Here is a 17,667-nt window from a genome sequence, read left to right on the forward strand (position 1 = left end):
AATTCATATTGAGTGCTACGTCAGTTGAAAGAGCATGAATAGCTGCAAATTCTCTGAAAACTGTGTCCCTATCTGACCAGCCGTTCAAGAGTTATGGCCGAAAATGTGCCCTTGCAAGGAAAGATTTTTTTGTTGCATGCTATCATTTGTTGGCAGCACTGTATTTGAATGTGAGCAGACCGTGCGCAACTTGTCGTATTATGGAAACACGCGAAAGTGTGCAGAATTTTGCCCCAAGTCCAAAAAAGTCCAAAAAATCACGTTAAAAAACCACGTATTGGGCTGCACGGCGGCGGGCGAAGCCCGCCGCCGTGCAGCAGGACTTTTGCCAGCACCCTCGTGACGTTGCAGATATGTGGCTTGATTATTGTAGTTGACGTTGATTTAGTGACTTTGGCAAGTTTGAGTCGTGTCAAGAAGTCAGGTAGGATTCAGTACTAGGCAGTAGTGAAACGTGAGTGGCAGTCTTTGCCGGTTTCTGAGGGCATCCTGGATTTGGTGTGCAGCGCTGTGGAAATGGCTTGCTGTGGAGGTCCCAGCACTGGATGTTGTATCAAAGGTACGACCTCGTAGCACGTGCTAAACCTAAAAAAATTCAAAAATTGACTTGGGCCTGTGGGAGTCCGCGAGAGAACGCCCACTCGTTCCGTTGTGACAGATTCCAGGGCCACGTAGAGGGGCCCTACCCCACCACCCATGGCTGCTTCTGGACTTGTTTTAGGTTTGGGTCCCGCGCACGGACAGAATGGGCACGAAAATGTGAAAAAAATGTAAATGCATTTGTTTGGCTCCTGGGTGGCTCGCACACCGTGGCACTATGCCGGAAATTTGAGTTTTTCCGGCCTGGAAAGCCTGTCAGTGAGGCGCAAGAACTTGTAAATCATGTCCTGAGGGCCAGCATAGTGGCAGGAGTGTGTGGTCAAAATTTCACTCAAATCCACTGAGAAACACCAAAGTTACGGTCAATTGAATGCCATATGAAATTTTTGGGTGATGTGCCCCCTTAAGGGGGCACATCACCCAAAAATTCGCTGAAAAATCGAATTTGTAAATTCATATTGAGTGCTACGTCAGTTGAAAGAGCATGAATAGCTGCAAATTCTCTGAAAACTGTGTCCCTATCTGACCAGCCGTTCAAGAGTTATGGCCGAAAATGTGCCCTTGCAAGGAAAGATTTTTTTGTTGCATGCTATCATTTGTTGGCAGCACTGTATTTGAATGTGAGCAGACCGTGCGCAACTTGTCGTATTATAGAAACACGCGAAAGTGTGCAGAATTTTGCCCCAAGTCCAAAAAAGTCCAAAAAATCACGTTAAAAAACCACGTATTGGGCTGCACGGCGGCGGGCGAAGCCCGCCGCCGTGCAGCAGGACTTTTGCCAGCACCTTCGTGACGTTGCAGATATGTGGCTTGATTATTGTAGTTGACGTTGATTTAGTGACTTTGGCAAGTTTGAGTCGTGTCAAGAAGTCAGGTAGGATTCAGTACTAGGCAGTAGTGAAACGTGAGTGGCAGTCTTTGCCGGTTTCTGAGGGCATCCTGGATTTGGTGTGCAGCGCTGTGGAAATGGCTTGCTGTGGAGGTCCCAGCACTGGATGTTGTATCAAAGGTACGACCTCGTAGCACGTGCTAAACCTAAAAAAATTCAAAAATTGACTTGGGCCTGTGGGAGTCCGCGAGAGAACGCCCACTCGTTCCGTTGTGACAGATTCCAGGGCCACGTAGAGGGGCCCTACCCCACCACCCATGGCTGCTTCTGGACTTGTTTTAGGTTTGGGTCCCGCGCACGGACAGAATGGGCACGAAAATGTGAAAAAAATGTAAATGCATTTGTTTGGCTCCTGGGTGGCTCGCACACCGTGGCACTATGCCGGAAATTTGAGTTTTTCCGGCCTGGAAAGCCTGTCAGTGAGGCGCAAGAACTTGTAAATCATGTCCTGAGGGCCAGCATAGTGGCAGGAGTGTGTGGTCAAAATTTCACTCAAATCCACTGAGAAACACCAAAGTTACGGTCAATTGAATGCCATATGAAATTTTTGGGTGATGTGCCCCCTTAAGGGGGCACATCACCCAAAAATTCGCTGAAAAATCGAATTTGTAAATTCATATTGAGTGCTACGTCAGTTGAAAGAGCATGAATAGCTGCAAATTCTCTGAAAACTGTGTCCCTATCTGACCAGCCGTTCAAGAGTTATGGCCGAAAATGTGCCCTTGCAAGGAAAGATTTTTTTGTTGCATGCTATCATTTGTTGGCAGCACTGTATTTGAATGTGAGCAGACCGTGCGCAACTTGTCGTATTATGGAAACACGCGAAAGTGTGCAGAATTTTGCCCCAAGTCCAAAAAAGTCCAAAAAATCACGTTAAAAAACCACGTATTGGGCTGCACGGCGGCGGGCGAAGCCCGCCGCCGTGCAGCAGGACTTTTGCCAGCACCCTCGTGACGTTGCAGATATGTGGCTTGATTATTGTAGTTGACGTTGATTTAGTGACTTTGGCAAGTTTGAGTCGTGTCAAGAAGTCAGGTAGGATTCAGTACTAGGCAGTAGTGAAACGTGAGTGGCAGTCTTTGCCGGTTTCTGAGGGCATCCTGGATTTGGTGTGCAGCGCTGTGGAAATGGCTTGCTGTGGAGGTCCCAGCACTGGATGTTGTATCAAAGGTACGACCTCGTAGCACGTGCTAAACCTAAAAAAATTCAAAAATTGACTTGGGCCTGTGGGAGTCCGCGAGAGAACGCCCACTCGTTCCGTTGTGACAGATTCCAGGGCCACGTAGAGGGGCCCTACCCCACCACCCATGGCTGCTTCTGGACTTGTTTTAGGTTTGGGTCCCGCGCACGGACAGAATGGGCACGAAAATGTGAAAAAAATGTAAATGCATTTGTTTGGCTCCTGGGTGGCTCGCACACCGTGGCACTATGCCGGAAATTTGAGTTTTTCCGGCCTGGAAAGCCTGTCAGTGAGGCGCAAGAACTTGTAAATCATGTCCTGAGGGCCAGCATAGTGGCAGGAGTGTGTGGTCAAAATTTCACTCAAATCCACTGAGAAACACCAAAGTTACGGTCAATTGAATGCCATATGAAATTTTTGGGTGATGTGCCCCCTTAATACCTTCCCCATCTCTAGCCAAGCGGATCGAAAATTGTGTATTGTTGTTCATTCTATTCGTCTTGACAAAGCCCCGCCAGGGCCGCCACACTTGCGTAAATATAACTGGTTTCTTCCCACTCGTCCTGCGCGCAATACCTGCACTTTGCCTAAAGCCCGAACATCAGCTTCTACCAGATCTCCGTTTTTCGCTGCCTATTCTCTCTGGCTGGCCCTGCGTCTATCAGTAAAATCGTCTTGTACGCTAAACAAAAATTATTAGTTCAAGTCCAACACGAAGCTTGAGTTCTAACGAGAGAGCTTGGAAGCTCAGGAGAGTCAGGGCCCTACGCTATGCTTTTTTTGCCGTGATGACCTAGACAAAAAAAAAAGCATAGGGATGTTATAAATTCTTTAAAAAATCCTTTTTTTAAAGACATCACCTGGGATTCGAACCCGCACTATCGCGCGCCCTGCATGCATCCCCGATACACTTCGCATACATACTAATTCTTCCAAGTTGTTTCACATTGTGATCTTGCATTTGAAAGCCCTATTTGAATATGCATTGTGGCCAGCCGTCTTTGATGGCACGGTACGGTAGGGGATAGGTACGGGACAGGTACGATCGAGGGTAATACGACACCGTCTAGCAGCCCGCAATATTCAAATAGGGCTTTCAAACGCAAGATAATAACGTGAAGCAACTTGGAAGAATGGGTATGAATGCGAAGTGTATGGGGGAATGCATGTAGGGCGATAGTGCGGGTTCGAATCCCAGGATATGCCTGAAAAAATAGGAGAATTGAAAAATTTATAACATCCTATGCTTTTTTGCCATCAGATACGGATATTATTTTATTATTTATTATTATTATCAAATTTTTGATAGGGCAATCCCCACAGGCCTAAGGCCTTCTTACAGGGTACCCTAGAAATGAAAGTACTGAATTACCGAATAGATGCTGGGAAGAGCATAAGCGGACTGCAGCGGGGAGGGCATTCCAACGGTCGGAACCGATGAAAGAAACTGAAAAGAGACCGAAACGAGTTTTAGCCTTGGGTAGAGTCACAGACGAAGATACCTGGGAGCGAGTGCAGGAATTGGTACGAGTAGAAGTAGAACGAAGGCAAAAGCAATCAGTAAGGAGAGTAGTAGTTAACTGATTCAGGACACGAAACACTAAGATATAGAGTTTGAACTGATAGCGCACAGACAAAGGGAGAATGTGATGGCGTGCATTAATAAGGGATACGTCAGAAAAACGAGGCATACTGAACACAATGCGTAGAGCTCTATTACTAAGACGGACTAGACGGTCATGCAGAGTTACTGACAAGCAGTGAGCAAATGAGTTGCTCCCATACTCGAGTACTGTCTGAATGGAACAAATGTAAAATGCACGCTTTGCAGTTACCGTCATGTGATCTCGGACCTTTCTGAACATGGCTAACTTACTTCCAACTTTCCGCTCTAGTTGCCTAACGTGCTCTCCAAAGGAGAGATGTTCGTCGAGTATAATGCCAAGGTATCGAATGTGTGCACTAGGGTTGATTGTGACCTCACCCAGCTGTAGAGCGACGCTAGGGTCAAGGGGCTTGCAATTTGACCTGATGACAAACTGCGTCTTGGAAGGATTCAGCAGTAAGCCTCTGGCCGCCAAGAACTCTTTCACTTTCACAATGTCTTCTGTCAACTCCTTGCACAATTGTTTGACGTTCTTGCCAGCTTTGTACAGGGAGACGTCGTCCGCGTACTGTCGAGCCTTGCAGTGCTGGGGTACAGATGGGAGCTTTCTGACTGACAGATTGAAGAGAGAGGGCCCCAAGACGGAGCCTTGCGGAACCCCCCTGTTGCTGCTATATGTAAGGCCTTGCTGTGTCTTGGTGACCACACGTTGCTTCCTGTGGGTAAGGTAGCTACAGAACCACTGCAAGGCAGTACCACCGACACCGATCTCCAGAAGTTCACTCAGTAGAACTTCATGACTAACTGTGTCGAATGCCTTAGACATGTCTAGAAAGGCAGCTACGACATAATCACCATTGTCCAAGGAGAGCATCCAGTCGTTGATCACGGGAGTGAGCAAGTCCTCGCAAGAGTGGCCTCTGCGGTAGGCAAATTGCTCAGCAGGTAGGGGTAACAGTGGTGGTGGTGCATGATAGATATAGTACATTAGTTGGTCGTGTACAATATGTTCCAGTAGCTTAGACATGTGGGACAGGAGTGATATTGGTCTATAGTTGGATGGGACTGACTTATCTCCACGCTTGTAGATAGTCCGCACATTTGCTAGTTTGTAAGTCGATGGAAAATCGCCAGACGTAAGAGACTTGGTAAATAGTTTGGCTAAAGATGGGGCGATCCATCTTTGATGAGCTTGTAGGCCTGGGCGGGGATGTTATCAGGTCCTGTGGCTTTACGACTGTTCATTCTCTGGATATGGAGTTGGACTTGTGGAACAGTGACTGGTGTGAACTGTGTCAGGGAGTATTCCGATACAGGGCCATTGGGAGTGCGTAGTGTACTGCCAGAAAGTGATGTATCGTTGACAACGTCTGTAAATGTCTTTGTGATGTCGGCTACTTCGGCAGCAGGTTCCTGGTTGATTCTAATTCTACCCAGTAGATTGTTCATGACACTCCATTGCTCTCTTGGGTGGTTTCGATGATTGATTAGTTGTTGCTGGAAGTATGTAGACCGTTTCTTCCTAGTTAAAAGTTTACATTGTCTTCGTAGAGTTCGGAATTGTTGCAGCAGGTCTGAGCGATCAGGACGTTTTATCATTGCACGGTGTGCTCGTTTACGCTTGAATAAAGTCTGCCGGAGCTCATCGTCTACCCAAGGCGATGGAGTATAGCTCTTCTTGGCGTTAACAGTCTTTAGTGGGCAGTACTCATTCAATGCATCACTGACTGCATCCTGCCAGTGTTCAGTATAACTATCTAGAGACATCTGTGATGAACTGCATGTGATCTGCTGGTGGAGAGTAGACATATGTTTAGCAGCTGTCTCTTGGAATTGCTTAATCTTCAACGTACGCAGCGGTGGCTTTCGTACTTGTACCTGTCTGTTTGTCTTGAGCGTGCTGGTGGTAGCATGGATATTGTAGTTCACACAAACAAGTTGGTGATCGGAAATATCACATGGAATAACATTGCAGTCTTTGTAAATCAGTTCATCCCTGCCTGGTCTTGCAGTAGACGTGGATAGCGCCAGGCGTGACACAAACAAACACACAAACAAACAAATACCAAATTAAAGCTGTGTGGACCCTGGCTAGCGCCAGACGTTACTGAAGTAACGTCTTCTGCATAGCTACGGGAATGACTGCTAATTCTTCATTCACATTTGTTTCTCTTTACCTCCCCCTGTGTAGGTTATTGCCTCTTGTTATTTGTATTTTTTGTTTGCATTATTTTTGCTTACTGCCATGGCTGGCTATCTCGCCCCCCCCCCCCCTCCCTTCATATTGGCCTATATTCCTGGCCACGGGAAGGTGGAATTAAGAAAATAAAATTAAATTACAAGCAGGAGACTCTTAGAACTCTAATAATTATTGGAGTTCGCTGAGGCTCCTCCAAACTATATTTCGCAAGTACACACTGGCTACAAACCCCATTTTTAGGTCTTGCTCAATATTTATATTGTTTCATAGACAGTGAAAACAAGCAACTCTGGTTAAAGGGGAAGTTAAGGCAAAAATTAAAATTTCACCAGTTGTAGTCTTCGGGGTACTGAGTCGAATGGTCGTGGTCCGAGGAAGCTGAGACGCTCCCTTCCTACTTTAATCCCAATCGAACTCGCGCACTTCCACCGAAACTGGGTGACTGCGCCCTACTAGATGGGGATTTGTATGCAAAATGTCACTAAAAGCGTCATTTCTTTCTTATAAAAGCACGGATAACTGCTATTGGCCCATAACAGTTATGTTGTAGTCTTTTGGACGCTGAGTCGACTGGTTTTGGTCCGAAAAGGCTGCGATGCAGCGTTCCTCCTTTATTCCCAATCGAACATGGTTGAACTAGCGGTCACGTGCTCCTGCGTACGCCAGTCACCTGGTCACCGTACCTGCAGGGTACAACTAATTACTTACTAGCCTGTTTGACCTTTTTTGGGTGCAGTCCTGTCACTCGAGTTGAACCTTGGTGTGAAAGTAACCTGCTGGCGTGGTGACCAGGTGATTTGGGCACCCAGGAGCACGTGACCGCTTCTTCAACCATGTTCGATTGGGAATAAAGGAGGAACGCTGAATCGCAGCCTTTTCGGACCAAAACTAGTCGACTCAGCGTCCAAAAGAGTACAACAAATGGGCGAATCGCGGTCATCTGTGCTTTTATAAGAACGAAATGGCGCTTTTAGTGACATTTTGCATACAAATCCCCATCTAGTAGGGCGCAGTCACCCAGTTTCGGTGGAAGTGCGCGAGTTCGATTGGGATTCAAGTAGGAAGGGAGCGTCTCAGCTTTCTCGGACCAAGACCATTCGACTCAGCACCCCGAAGACTACAACTGGTGAAATTTTAATTTTTGCCTTAACTTCCCCTTTAAGTTAACGATCATTAGACATGGTTAGGCCAAACTAAAGAAGGTGTGTGGTTCGACTAACATGGACATTTTTTTTACGGGCGGGCGGGCGGATTTTTTTTTTAAATATATTTTTTAGTACATGTAAATACACTGTACTGCCTTTAGACACCCAGTACATCGGCATTATTACGCAGTGTTATGCCATACATGTTGTATAAAGGGATCACTGGCTAATACTTTGAAACATTGTGTAGCTCTGGAACGAGAAGAGAATAACTTCAAGCGGTGACTCTGACTGTCCAAATCATCAAGCAAATGAAGAACGATGCGAGTTGAAAGTAAGTTCGGGAACTACTTCGAAGTACAAATTGTACAATGTACCGGTACATGTATTGCTAGTTTGGTGTCGGCGTGCACGAATACATGGGCTTTTTCCATCGACGCTTCCTGTGCTTGCACACATGGAGCAGCAACTTACCGGTACAGGTGAAATATCGTTCCCAATACACGAGGAAAGTGCAATCTCGTCTGTCCTTCATCCCAAAACAGAAGGCCGTCCTTAATCTGGCACGAGGCAATCACTCTCAACCGGACGGTCACTTCAAAATAAGGGTTGGTTCACATAAGCAAAATCGGCGCCGCAAGACATCGGCGGCGAGCCAGCTCCCGATCCGTTGCGCATACGGTTCGAGTACCAAATCTACTACAAAGTAGTACAGAATGTGCCCAAATGCTACGACAGGTTTGCCAATTGAAGCTTGAATTCTTTGTTTCTTCAGTAGTTCAAGGTCTTTCGGTGATGGCCACTCGGTGCTACTTTTACTGGAGATCATGAAAATACTTCTACACATTTTATTGCAGTCTAGTAAGCGATTGTGTCGAAATTATGCTTGCAAACGTTGGTGAAGTCACAAGAACTTGCCAATGTATCCATCATATTTTCTATTTGTTTCAATTGTATTTGTCTCAGAAGTTGCACAATGGTCAAGCAGATCATCCGAGAAGGACGGGCTGGTATGCTGACTTATTTGCCACCTTGAAGCGACTACAAGAATGGCGAACGGACCTCCTCTCTAGCTTCAATTTAGGAAAATTTAGGACAAGTGTTGGTTTGATATTTTGACAAAGTCTGGCTCCCGGCAGCCGGCGATCACCGGCGCGAACGGTTCACAAACCACTTTTGGTCAAAATTGTACGGGATCGGCGCCGGGGCAGATCGCAAGAGTTGGGCACTGTCCAACTTTGCCGGCGGTCCCTTGCGATATTTTACCGTATGATTTTGTTACGACTGCACTGGTTCACACAATCGCAAAGCGCCGGGAGAGGTTGCAAGAAGCCCACCGCCGGTGACTCCCGGCGCGTACCGGCGATATGTGAACCAACCCTAAGTCTCGCCAGTCTGCCGGTGGTCGTATCGAGTAGACTCCACTACCAGCACAAGGCAGCAGTCGTACCACTCACTGCACTGCACTGCAGTACAACTACAAGTCAAGTCCAAAAGGAGCCGCCTGCGTCCGCAGACTCACGCTGCACAGCACGTAGACGTGGGCGTGTTCAGTCCACGTACGTCAGTCACACGACAGCCCGCCGAAAAAAAGTTACGGTCGGGCTGAAAAATGTACGGTCGGTCGGGTGAGTCGAACCACAGACCTTCTTCAGTGTGGCCTTAGCATTAATTTTTACCGTTCACGCTATTTTCGATGGTCTGCCTGTAGCCCTTTCCCAAAGGTGCTGTTTTAATTCGCACTTAGTGCTTTTCGCGTCCTTCAAAATATGATGAAAAGTGCTCTTTTTTCAGTGAAAACAGGCAAAAGTGCTCCTTTTTCAGTGAAGCATAGCCATGATACATGTTCAGATATGAATCCAAGCTGAGAAATGAATACGCACTCTTCCATTTATGGGTCCACGAAAAGCAAAACAGGAAGTAAAGTTCAAAAACCCAATTTTTACAGCTTCACCAACTTGTTGCTCCCAAAAAAGCGGCGTGCCAAGGCCCATTGAGCACTGAAAAACTGCGATCGCATGCATGAGCAAACAGATTTTAGCACTTTTTCAGCTAAAAAAGCTCATAAAGGGCGATATTCACCAAAAAACGCAATAAAGGGCGAAAGAAACGGGCTTTTCCAAAAGGGCCAAAAAGGGCTATCGGCCTGTTCCGATTTTTGTGTGTGTACATGACCCCGTATGATTTTTTTATGCGGGCAATATGCGACTTGTTCATAATTATTATTATTATGGTGAAAAAGGAGAAGGACAAAATGTTACGAGTTATGACTAACTGTCCACCAACGTAACCAGATCTTATACAGTCAGCGAGTGCGACAAAATGGCACAAAACTGGCAAGGAGTACTGAGACATTCGGCGACCTGGCACCTAGCTCCAACTCTTCTCCAAGGCGCAAACCAACAACCTTCCAACTTGGAAGGCTCAGGTTTGGAAAGGTCCAAGAGGGGAAGGAACGCGCAACGAAGAAGCGCACGAGCTACGCATCACGGCAACAAAGAATGCCGAAAGTTACTGGATGATGACGAAACTAGTAAGACTATTGGACATACCGGCCTTACTACAACTTGACGACGCAAAGCAACAGACCACCCAACTTGGGAGGCTCAAGTTTATGTAACAAACGTAGAAAGGGAAAGCTAAGCCAAGACGAATTGTGACAAACCGAAACGTCAACATTCTACTGAACTCCACTATCATGTTACATTGTATGATGGACTAGTTATGTACAATAACAAGTAGTTCCACACGACGTACGTTTCCCCGTATAGGTCATGACGGCCCATCAGGTGTGCAAAATTCAACTCGGATGGTGAGCCAATTAAATTATGGTGAAAAGGAACATTTTGTCCTTCTCCTTTTTCACCATAATTCAATTGGCTAACCATCTGAGTTGAATTGCACATACACACACACACACACACACACACACACACACACACACACACACACACACACACACACACACACACACACACACACACACACACACACACACACACACACACACACACACACACACACACACACACACACACACACACATAATGTACACCCCCCTCATCCACACGCACACACACACACACACACACACACACACACGCAGTCACGCACGCACACATGCCAAAACACAAACACCAACAGCAATGCATCAGTCTTTCTCAGCACCAGCCGTGCGTGTAAAAGGTGTGCAGCGCCTTGTGCCGATTGGCCGCTTCAGGCTGCATTGGGTACACTTCACTAAGCGGCGTGACGCCTTCGTCAACATACCAGAGCAATCGCCTGCGTAGCTCATAGAAAACATCAGAGTGCTGCCGCATGATGTTGTTTTCCTCGAACGGATCCGTCTTCAAGTTAAACAGACCCCAGTTGCTGCGCATCCGGGAGAACCAAGTCAGCAAGTGACGGTTACTCAAGTTGCCGCGTGTGGGGGGAGGTAATGGGTCCGTGCCGATGTACCACTCGTCCCTGATTGGATTACGGCTATCCTCGAGCACAATCTTCCAGTAGCGTGCACGATACGCTCCCACGGCCGACGAGATCGTGCCGCGGCCGTCTCTGCGCTGGCGGGTCTTCAGCAGTGCTCCGTAGAGCATGGTCTGACGTGGGCTTGTCTTCAGGTCGATGGGCGACTTAAGCACGTGACTGAAGTCAATACCGTCCAGGCTATGCGGTAGGTCACGTTTCTCGGCACCGCCGAGCGCGGCGAATGTCGGCAGCCAGTCTACGGCGTGCACCAGGGTGTCGCTACGGTAACCCGACACGTTATGCCAGCCGCTGTGGTAGGCGAACATGGGCATTCGCACGCCGCCCTCGTAGTACGTTCCCTTGCCCCCGCGCAGCGGGTAATTTAGCCCCGTCCCGGGGAAGCCTCCGTTGTCCGATGTGAACACCAGCAGTGTGTTGTCCCAGATGCCTGCCTCTTTCAGACTGTTGACTATTGTGTGTACTCCATAGTCCAGGCTGAGAACCAAGCCCATGTAACCCTTACGTCGCGAGCTGAAGGTGGACTTTGGCAGCTTGTAGAACGGCACCCCGTACTTGCCGGGTGTGATGGGCGAGTGCGGGGCGTTGAAGAACACGTTGAGGAAGAGAGGTTTGGTACGTGTGGCTTCGCCGCTGGCATGTTCGCGGATCACGTCCGATGCCACCTTTGCAAACATGTCTGTGGCGTGCATGCCGTAGTACTGGGTCGTAGGCCGAGTGCCGTTGTGCAGAACACTAAAGCTTCTGCCGTTGGAATCAAGCTTTTTGTGAGTGAAGTAGTTCAAGCCTCCCACGTACGAACCGAAGAAGGAGTCGTAGCCGCGAGACGTCGGCACGTAGCTGACATTACACTCACCGAGATGCCACTTGCCGACGTAGTGAGTGCGATAGCCCAGTCTTTTCATGACGGCCGGCATTATGGTCTCAGTGAGCGGTAGGCCGTAGGGTGAGGCCCAGTTGACGTTGGCCCTGTGCAGACCAAACCTGAGCGGGTAGCGACCAGTCATGGTAGCAGCCCTACTCGGCGTGCACTTAGGCAGCGAGTAACCCTGATCGAAGATTATGCCTTTCTTGGCCAGTTCATCCATACGCGGGGCTAGGATGTGATTGCGTACGCCCTCCGGCATAAACTTCTCGTTCCACGGGACGTCGTTGAATCCCATGTCATCGGCCATGATGAACACGATGTTTGGGCGAGGATCCTTCTGCCAGTCTTGCGATGGGTTCTTCTTCGCCTCTCTCTCATTGTTCTCGCTCTCATCATTACTGTCTGATCTTGCAGATAGTGGTGCTGTGGTGGGGCTAGTGCCTGGACTGGTGACGCTGGTTGGCGGCACTATCGAGTTGCTCAGTTCATGCTCAGAGTCTCTCGAACCACTCTTGCCAGAGCTGCTATCATCGCTCGTCCGTGCTATCTCATAAGCTACACTGGCTCGCGCAATTGCGCACGTCACCGCTGCCAGGCACAGGAGACGCAGCGCCAGCATGGTGGTCGACCGTTTGACGTTCTATGACTATGAGGTGTCTGGTCAGTGCAGTATCAACGAGGACGAGCACGAATCAATGACAATGGGCACGATTTTACTGCTCGATCGGTGCATCCAGGGACGGTTGTCAAAGAGTGTGATTGAAGACTACGTTCTGTTTAGATCGTCCAAATAATTTGTGTCCGCGTCTGCTTCCTTTACCGTCATCATGGAATAACAACTATTTTCGCACCGACACGATGTCCCATTGAGGTGCGCTTCAGCTCAACACAACTCTATCTACACAGCTCTCCTCCGTCTAGCAAAGCGTGCCCGCAAAGATGTATCGTCACGATTCCTACCTAGCCTGCAAGCAAGAGCAGCGTGCGAACACGACCTGCACGGCACAGAGAAGTCTTCATAAACTGAACAACTGCGCCGTGTCTTCTGCTTTTCACATCTCACTGCAGTTTCCAAGAATTCGACTTTGTCGGGTCAGGCCCAAAAGGCGAATTGCCCGAAGCCAGGCAAAGTCGGTTGCCTCCTGTCTGTCCTCGACCCCTCGGCCTCGTGGATCGCATCGATAGTGTGAATTGTACGGTGGTCGATCTACATAGCCGGTGTACAAGCAGGGCCTAGGGCTTGGATATTGATTGACAGCTAGCCTACAGGCTACACTGCAGATGGGCAGAGATACAAGACGAATGAGTTGCGGCGAGCGGCAATGCAACAGTGCATCATACTGGAATGATTGCGTACACATGTGCCAGAAATGCAGCACTACTAGGATAAGCGCAGATAGTGACATAACAGCGTCAGTCTCTGGATGATTGCTTTTCAGATTCCGTGCAGCGGATTTCGAGCCGAACTCCTGTTGGCAACGGAAGATACCAACTCAAAATTTGCTTGGAATGTGAAGACTGAACCCAGACACCCGGTACCACAATGCCATACTTTGTTACCAGGTTACACATGTTGTGGGTTAGTACAGAGGCAATGCGGCTCGTTCCTCATTCGTTATTCCATTTGGCCTATTAAAGCGAAGACTAGCCAAGCTTGCTTGGCGATGTCAACGCGAAAAGTCTGATGTTGCTGCGGCTTGGAATGCTCGATGCCTGTGGTGGTTGTCTGCTGAAGCGATGACCATGATGACAGCCAGATTGGCTGTCAAACCAAGAATAAAATTTCCCTTGCTGTCCATTGTGTGTGCATTGGGCATACATGGCGGTCGAGACCTCAAGTCGGCTAAGTATGCTCAGTCCCACCACTATGACACTCCTCTATTCGTCATAATCGGCCCAAGGTGTTCGGAAGTTCGTATTTAAAATCAAAAACAAAAAACAAAACGTCCAGCCGCCTCAGCCTCAGTAGACAGTACACGTGCAGCCGCATGCTGTCATCAGCAAGATAGCCCATCAATTGGCACCCACCTTGCCCATTGCCATTGGGGTGAAAAGTTGGTGTTGATTGAATTGAATTTGTTTCAGCGAGAAGCCGAAAGGATTGGCAGAATGTGTAAATAGTTTTCTTCAATAGTCACCAGTGCCTCTGCGTTTTGATGAAGCTTGAATCAGATTGAATCAGTTTTGTGATAAGTTCTGGGTAGGATTCACACCACTACAGTGCAACCTCCCTTTCCGCTGACCACCTCACGAAAGCAAACACCTCACCATTCCGATCACTCCGTTTTTTGCTCCTTTCTGAATTATTTCCCTCCAATACCTGGCATACTGTATAACATACAGATCTGACCACCTCGGAAATCACAACACTTTGTCGACCACCTCGGAAATCACAACACTTTGTCGACCACCTCGGAAATCACAACACTTTGTCGACCACCTCGGAAATCACAACACTTTGTCGACCACCTCGGAAATCACAACACTTTGTCGACCACCTCGGAAATCACAACACTTTGTCGACCACCTCGGAAATCACAACACTTTGTGCGGTCCGAAAAATGGGTAGAATTTTTTAATTTTTTAGGTCAAACCCAACCTAGCGCGAGCTCCAGTGTGGGAGCACACCCATTCCTAAACAAAAATCATCGCCGAAGTCGCAACCTCTATTTCAAACCCAACCTCACGGTTGATTTATGAATGACAAAGAAGCGGCAGATCAAGCCCAGCCGACACGCCATCTCGGCTTCATTGCCAGAACTACGCACTGTAGGAACGCGCGAGAGAGAAAGAGAGAGAGACAGACAGAGACAGAGAGAGAGAGAGAGACAGACAGACAGACAGACAGAGAGAGAGACAGACAGAGAAAGGTGTGTGTGTGTGTATGTGAAAGCGAGGCACACAGACAGATAATAATTACTGTAATTTCACAAATTTTCGGTGCACTTTTATTTTCGGTACTTTCGGTGCGTCTGTTTCATACCTAAAATTTCAATACACCGAACAAATACTAACACACATAATCCAATAGGGAACTGCTTCTCTGTACCGAAAATTTCTGTTCACCTAACCTGGCCTGTTGCCCTCATACCGAAAATATTGAGCACCGGAAATTTCTGAAATTAGAGTATATTGATACTATAAGAAAGATTTCTCCGGAAAGTGTATAGTGACAGGTGCCATGCACCCAGTCGAACTCCAATGTACAGCAGAAATGCTTTGTGTTTCTACAAGTATTTCTGATGTATTTTAACCCTTTACTGTCCGATTAAAATGTATACAAGCCCACGCAACCACAAAATCTGAAACTAAAATTAGACGTAACTTTGGTTTGAATTTGACGATTTTCACGATCTTGGGCATCCTGGAAAGGTCTTGACGAGACGAACGCAATGAGCCCACACTCGGCGCCACAGGATGCACTGGTCCAGCGCTGCAAGCCAGGGAACGCGCAAAAGCGCTGAGCTCACGCTCGAGATCGATCTCAATCCACCAGGCACCATGTCACCCCTGTTGCTCGTATCGAGCTCAAATATTTTCGTAGAGACTCCCGGGAACCTACTTTTGAATTTGAATTGGTGTAGCCTTGCCAACAGGTGACGTAAACAGGGAAAATCCCAGCCGTCGACATGCGCGTCGCGCTCTGAACGCACATTTCCCGGGACCAGAATTACGAGTGCGATAACTCAGCAACCGCTCTTCGTATCGCTTCGGGAATTGTTCGAGGCGACAGCTGAGACTTTTCTCTTCGACCTACATATTTCGATCTCTCCAAACGACCTAGATTTGAGCAAGTTACGATAATTTCAAAATGCCTACCCCATCGATCCCATTGGATCGATGCTTGTATGTACGGACAGTAAAGGGTTAAAGATCTTTAGAAACAGTATACCATGTAACTGTTTCTCAGAGCGTCACAGAAACATCTTATCTAAACTTCGAGAAACGATTGGCCGTTAGGACTGAGAACCTGTGTCTTGTTCTCCAGTCAGCACACAATCGTCTTCAGTCCTGGGTTACACTCTTTCAAATAATATATACCGGTAAATAATGTTCACGGTTCGTGTGAGACTGGGCTGGGTTTTCCGCCTCCATAGGAACACCACCACCCTCTAGGATCAAGGTGAAGATACAGCGCCTAAACGGCGTGAGGTGAACAGATCAGACCCACCACAAAGTGGTCAAGGACTGAAATCCCATTAGCTGCATCCATTTCAAATAAATCTCTTCCAAATATTGTGGGTCTATGATGATGCTCTCATGGGCTAACATGTTGCGGGGGTCTACATTTTAAAAATTTTAGTTGAAGAGGCACAGTCAAGGATTCGAGAGGGCTGTGCGCTGTCTGCAGACTAATACCAATGGGGAAGCTAGATTTAGATTTGAGTGAAAAAGTAAAAAGTAGCATTTTTAATTAAATAAATGTTTAACTCGGATGGTGAGCCAATTAACTTTTTGAATTATGGTGAAAAAAGGAGGAGAAAATGTTACGACTTATGACTAACTGTCCACCAATTACCGTAACTAGATCTTATACACTCAGCGAGTGCGACAAAATGGCACAAGACTGACAAGGAGTACTGAGACATTCGGCGACCTGACACCTAGCTCCAACACTTCTAACGCAATCTGCATCTTGTGTTTTGTTTTGTTTTTAAACTTCGGCCAGTATGCCTATTAGTACTGTATTGGTATATTCACATTATGGTATATGCAACGTATCTATTTTTCTCTGGCCTTGCCTTCTGCCCACACTAAAGCTGGTTTTTCTCGTCTTGGCTACATAGGTTCTGATCGGTGGAATATGCTGCCTTCCACTGTTCGCTCTTGTACAGATTATCGCCCATTTGTTCGTTCATGCTTTTAAAACCTTTCTAGGGGCTCCCGTAAGAAGACCATAGGTCTGTGGGAAACACCCTAGTAAAATAAATAAAATAATAATAATAATAATAAATATGCATGCACATGTACATGTAGTCTACAGATTAGGGTCAGTAAGGACGAAACAGCATGCTATGCTGTCCGTAGATTGAGTATTGTACATGACTATAATTATTATGATTGTGCGGCATGAGTGTATTCTTCATTGTTTTGTTCTACAGTCATTAATTTTTACTTCGCTCCTCTCTGCATTCATGATCAAAGGTAACCAAGAGTGGATGAGCCGATCTACTCTTGCTGTAACCAATCTGATAGACTATAATTATAATATATAGGAGATATTCCGTAGTCGTTAGTTACAGGTTCACAAAGGGAAACCTACGGAATACAGTATCTCCTATCAGATGATTGGTTATCACTGCAACAGCAGCCGTACAGCACTAGTTGCCACTAGTGCTCATGCATGCTATTCACGAACAACAATTATGACTATACGTACTCATGAATACTACTACATGTCCAGTAGCAGACTCTTAGAACTCTAATTGGAGTTCGCTGAGGCTCCTCCAAACCATATTTCGCAAATACACTCTGGCTACAACTAGTACTTACAAGCCCAATTTGTAGGTCTTGCTGAATATTGTAGTTTCATAAATTAATAGTGATAAGAAACGGTTAGCACAGGGCAAGGCCCAGGAGACGCTGGTGTGTGCGGGGGGGGGGGGGGGAGAGACCTGGGCACTGCAACAGCTGGCACAGGACGTGCGAGCATGTGGGAGTTGTTTTATCAATCCTCCCATCTCCCTTCTGAA

At 47.3% G+C, this 17,667-nt stretch overlaps 1 protein-coding gene across 1 annotated transcript; it reads right to left on the reverse strand.

Moving 5' to 3' along the window:
* Positions 1 to 10,762: 10,762 nt before the first annotated feature.
* Positions 10,763 to 13,140, reverse strand: LOC135812263 (arylsulfatase B-like). Its single transcript, XM_065325626.1, has one exon. It carries the CDS (start codon positions 12,591 to 12,593, stop codon positions 10,782 to 10,784), a length of 1,812 nt encoding a protein of 603 aa, XP_065181698.1. The 5' UTR covers positions 12,594 to 13,140; the 3' UTR covers positions 10,763 to 10,781.
* Between the last annotated feature and the right edge of the window lie 4,527 nt (positions 13,141 to 17,667).

Source organism: Sycon ciliatum, chromosome 3, assembly GCF_964019385.1.
Source record: "Sycon ciliatum chromosome 3, ocSycCili1.1, whole genome shotgun sequence".
In the NCBI taxonomy this organism is placed as follows: domain Eukaryota; kingdom Metazoa; phylum Porifera; class Calcarea; order Leucosolenida; family Sycettidae; genus Sycon; species Sycon ciliatum.

Coding starts and splice junctions, on each gene's coding strand:
- LOC135812263 (XM_065325626.1), bottom strand. CDS start 12,593: ATGCTGGCGCTGCGTCTCCTGTGCCTGGCAGCGGTGACGTGCGCAATT.